Raw genomic sequence first — 4,828 nt, 5'->3', positions numbered from 1 at the left:
AGGATTGTGGGGATGGTGAAGATGGTGATAGTGGTGATGGTGGTGAGGTTAGTGAAGATGGTGAAGATGGTGAAGATGATTAGTATGTTGAGGAGAGTAAGGATGGTGAGGATGGTGAGGATGGTGAGGATGGTGAGGATGGTGAGAATGGTGAGGATGTTAAAGATGATGAGGATGATGAGGATGAAAAAGATGATGAGGATTTTGAGGATGGTAAGAATGGAGAAGTTGAAAAGAATGGAGAGGATGGTAAAGATGGTGAGGATGATGAGGATGGAGAGGATGGTGGGGATGGTGAGAATGGTGAGGATAGTGAAGATGGTAAGGATGGTGAGGATAGTGAAATTGGTAATAATATTGAGGATGGTGAGGATAATGAGGATGTTGAGGATGATGAGGATAATGAGGATGATAAAAATGATGTGGATGATGAGTATGATGTGGATGATAAGGATGGTGAGGATGGTGAAGATCGTGACGATTGTGAGGATGGTGGGGATGGTGAGTATGGTGAGGATGGTGAAGATGGTAAGGATGGTGAAAATGGTGAAAATAGTGAGGATGGTGAGGATGCTGAGGATGCTGAGGATGATGAGGATGGTGAAAATTGTGAGGAGGGTGAGGATGGTGAGGATGCTGAGGATGATGAGGATGGTGGAAATTGTGAGGATGGTGAGGATGGTGAGGAAGATGAGGAAGGTGAGGAAGACGATGAAAATAGTGAGAAATGTTAGGATCGTGAGGATGGTGAGGATGGTGAGGATGGTGAGGATGGTAAGGATGGTAAGAATGGTGAAGATGGTGAGGATGTTGAGGATGATAAAGATGATGAAGATGATGAGGATGATGAGGATGATAAGGATAATGAGGATGATGAGGATGATGAGGATGGACGGGATAGTGCGGATGGAGAGGATGGTGAGGATGGTGAAGTTGGTGAGGATGATGGGGATGTTGAGGATGGTGAGGTTGGTGAGGAAGATAAGCATGGTGAGGATGAAAGTGAGAATGGTATGGATGGTGAAGATGGTGAAGATGGTGATAATAGTAAGGATGTTGAAGATGGTGAGGATGTTGATGATAATGAGGTTAATAAGGATGGAAATGGTGGAGAGGATAGAGACGATAGGGAAGATGGTGTGGATAGTGAAGATGATGAGGTGGATGATGAGGATGATGAGGACGATGAGGATGATGAGGATGGTAAGGATAGTGAGGATGGTAAGGATGTTGAGAATGGTGAGGATGGTGAAGATGGTAAGGATAGTGAGGATTGTGAAGATGGTGAGGATGGTCTGGATGGTCTGGATGGTGAGGATGGTGAGGTTGGTCTTGATGGTGAGGATAGTGAAGATGGTGGAGATGGTGAGGATGGTGAGGATGGTGAGGATGGTAAGGATGGTGAGGCTGGTAAGGATGTTGAAGATGGTGAGGATGGTGAGGATGATGAGGATAATGAAGGTGATGAACATGTTGTGGATGTTGAGGATGATGAGGATGGAGAGGATGGTGAGAATGGTGAGGATGATAAAGATTGTGAAGATGGTGAGGATGTTGGGGATGATGAGGATGATAAGGATGATAAGGATGGTGGGAATGAAAGTCAGAATGGTGTAGATGGTGAAGATGGTGGGATGGTGAGGATAATAAGGATGTTGAGGATGGTGAAGATGGTGAGGATGTTGAGGATAATGAAGATAATAAGGATAATGAGGATGATAAGGATAGTGAGGATGGAAACGCTGGAAAGGATGGAGAAGATGGAAAGGATAGTGAAGATGGTTAGGATAGTGAGGATGATGAGGTGGATAAGGATGATGAGGATGATGAGGATGATGAGGATGATGAGGATAATGAGGATGATGAGGATAATGAGGATGATGAGGATGATGAGGATGATGAGGATGGTAAGGTTAGTGAGGATGGTAAGGATGGTGAGAATAGTGAGAATGGTGAGGATGTTAAGGATGGTGAGGATGGTGAAGATGGTGATCATGGTGAGGATGGTGAGGATGATGAGGATGTTGAGGATGATGAGAATAATGAGGATGATAAAGATGGTGAGGATGATGAGTATGATGAAGATGATGAGGATGGTGAAGATGGTGAAGATGGTGAGGATGGTGAGGTTGGTGAGAATGGTGAAGATGGTGAGAATGTTGAGGATGGTGAAGATGGTGGGAATGGTGAAGGTGGTGAGGATGGTACAGATGGTTAGGATGATGAAGATGGTGAAGATGGTGATAATGGTGATAATGGTGAGGATGGTGAGGATGATGAGGATGGTGAGGATTGTGAGGATGGTTAGGTTGGTGAGAAAGATGAGGATGGTGAGGATGGAGAGGATGATGAGGATGGTGAGGATGATGAGAATGGTGAGGATGGTAAGGATGGTGAGGATGGTGAAGATGGTGAGGATGGTGAGGATGCTGAGGATGATGAGGATGGTGGAAATTGTGAGGATGGTGAGGATGGTGAGGAAGATGAGGAAGGTGAGGAAGACGATGAAAATAGTGAGAAATGTTAGGATCGTGAGGATGGTGAGGATGGTGAGGATGGTGATAGTGGTGATGGTGGTGAGGTTAGTGAAGATGGTGAAGATGGTGAAGATGATTAGTATGTTGAGGAGAGTAAGGATGGTGAGGATGGTGAGGATGGTGAGGATGGTGAGAATGGTGAGGATGTTAAAGATGATGAGGATGATGAGGATGAAAAAGATGATGAGGATTTTGAGGATGGTAAGAATGGAGAAGTTGAAAAGAATGGAGAGGATGGTAAAGATGGTGAGGATGATGAGGATGGAGAGGATGGTGGGGATGGTGAGAATGGTGAGGATAGTGAAGATGGTAAGGATGGTGAGGATAGTGAAATTGGTAATAATATTGAGGATGGTGAGGATAATGAGGATGTTGAGGATGATGAGGATAATGAGGATGATAAAAATGATGTGGATGATGAGTATGATGTGGATGATAAGGATGGTGAGGATGGTGAAGATCGTGACGATTGTGAGGATGGTGGGGATGGTGAGTATGGTGAGGATGGTGAAGATGGTAAGGATGGTGAAAATGGTGAAAATAGTGAGGATGGTGAGGATGCTGAGGATGCTGAGGATGATGAGGATGGTGGAAATTGTGAGGATGGTGAGGATGGTGAGGAAGATGAGGAAGGTGAGGAAGACGATGAAAATAGTGAGAAATGTTAGGATCGTGAGGATGGTGAGGATGGTGAGGATGGTGAGGATGGTAAGGATGGTAAGAATGGTGAAGATGGTGAGGATGTTGAGGATGATAAAGATGATGAAGATGATGAGGATGATGAGGATGATAAGGATAATGAGGATGATGAGGATGATGAGGATGGACGGGATAGTGCGGATGGAGAGGATGGTGAGGATGGTGAAGTTGGTGAGGATGATGGGGATGTTGAGGATGGTGAGGTTGGTGAGGAAGATAAGCATGGTGAGGATGAAAGTGAGAATGGTATGGATGGTGAAGATGGTGAAGATGGTGATAATAGTAAGGATGTTGAAGATGGTGAGGATGTTGATGATAATGAGGTTAATGAGGATGGAAATGGTGGAGAGGATAGAGACGATAGGGAAGATGGTGTGGATAGTGAAGATGATGAGGTGGATGATGAGGATGATGAGGACGATGAGGATGATGAGGATGGTAAGGATAGTGAGGATGGTAAGGATGTTGAGAATGGTGAGGATGGTGAAGATGGTAAGGATAGTGAGGATTGTGAAGATGGTGAGGATGGTCTGGATGGTCTGGATGGTGAGGATGGTGAGGTTGGTCTGGATGGTGAGGATAGTGAAGATGGTGGAGATGGTGAGGATGGTGAGGATGGTGAGGATGGTAAGGATGGTGAGGCTGGTAAGGATGTTGAAGATGGTGAGGATGGTGAGGATGATGAGGATAATGAAGGTGATGAACATGTTGTGGATGTTGAGGATGATGAGGATGGAGAGGATGGTGAGAATGGTGAGGATGATAAAGATTGTGAAGATGGTGAGGATGTTGGGGATGATGAGGATGATAAGGATGATAAGGATGGTGGGAATGAAAGTCAGAATGGTGTAGATGGTGAAGATGGTGGGATGGTGAGGATAATAAGGATGTTGAGGATGGTGAAGATGGTGAGGATGTTGAGGATAATGAGGATAATAAGGATAATGAGGATGATAAGGATAGTGAGGATGGAAACGCTGGAAAGGATGGAGAAGATGGAAAGGATAGTGAAGATGGTTAGGATAGTGAGGATGATGAGGTGGATAAGGATGATGAGGATGATGAGGATGATGAGGATGATGAGGATAATGAGGATGATGAGGATAATGAGGATGATGAGGATGATGAGGATGATGAGGATGGTAAGGTTAGTGAGGATGGTAAGGATGGTGAGAATAGTGAGAATGGTGAGGATGTTAAGGATGGTGAGGATGGTGAAGATGGTGATCATGGTGAGGATGGTGAGGATGATGAGGATGTTGAGGATGATGAGAATAATGAGGATGATAAAGATGGTGAGGATGATGAGTATGATGAAGATGATGAGGATGGTGAAGATGGTGAAGATGGTGAGGATGGTGAGGTTGGTGAGAATGGTGAAGATGGTGAGAATGTTGAGGATGGTGAAGATGGTGGGAATGGTGAAGGTGGTGAGGATGGTACAGATGGTTAGGATGATGAAGATGGTGAAGCTGGTGATAATGGTGATAATGGTGAGGATGGTGAGGATGATGAGGATGGTGAGGATTGTGAGGATGGTTAGGTTGGTGAGAAAGATGAGGATGGTGAGGATGGTGAGGATGATGAGGATG

The 4,828-nt window shown here is 44.9% G+C and overlaps 1 protein-coding gene across 1 annotated transcript; it reads right to left on the bottom strand.

Annotated features, from left to right (window-relative positions):
• Positions 1 to 3,873: 3,873 nt before the first annotated feature.
• LOC145742472 (uncharacterized) lies at positions 3,874 to 4,622 on the bottom strand (the record flags this gene model as incomplete). Its single annotated transcript, XM_082560249.1, has 2 exons — positions 3,874 to 3,957; positions 4,545 to 4,622. Coding segments are annotated over 2 exons (162 nt in total), but the record flags the coding sequence as incomplete, so codon positions are not given.
• Positions 4,623 to 4,828: the final 206 nt, after the last annotated feature.

This window comes from Corella eumyota, chromosome 2 (genome assembly GCF_963082875.1).
Source record: "Corella eumyota chromosome 2, kaCorEumy4.1, whole genome shotgun sequence".
NCBI lineage: Eukaryota > Metazoa > Chordata > Ascidiacea > Phlebobranchia > Corellidae > Corella > Corella eumyota.
Note: the sequence above shows the minus strand (reverse complement) of the source record. Positions and strands in the feature narration are given on the sequence as shown.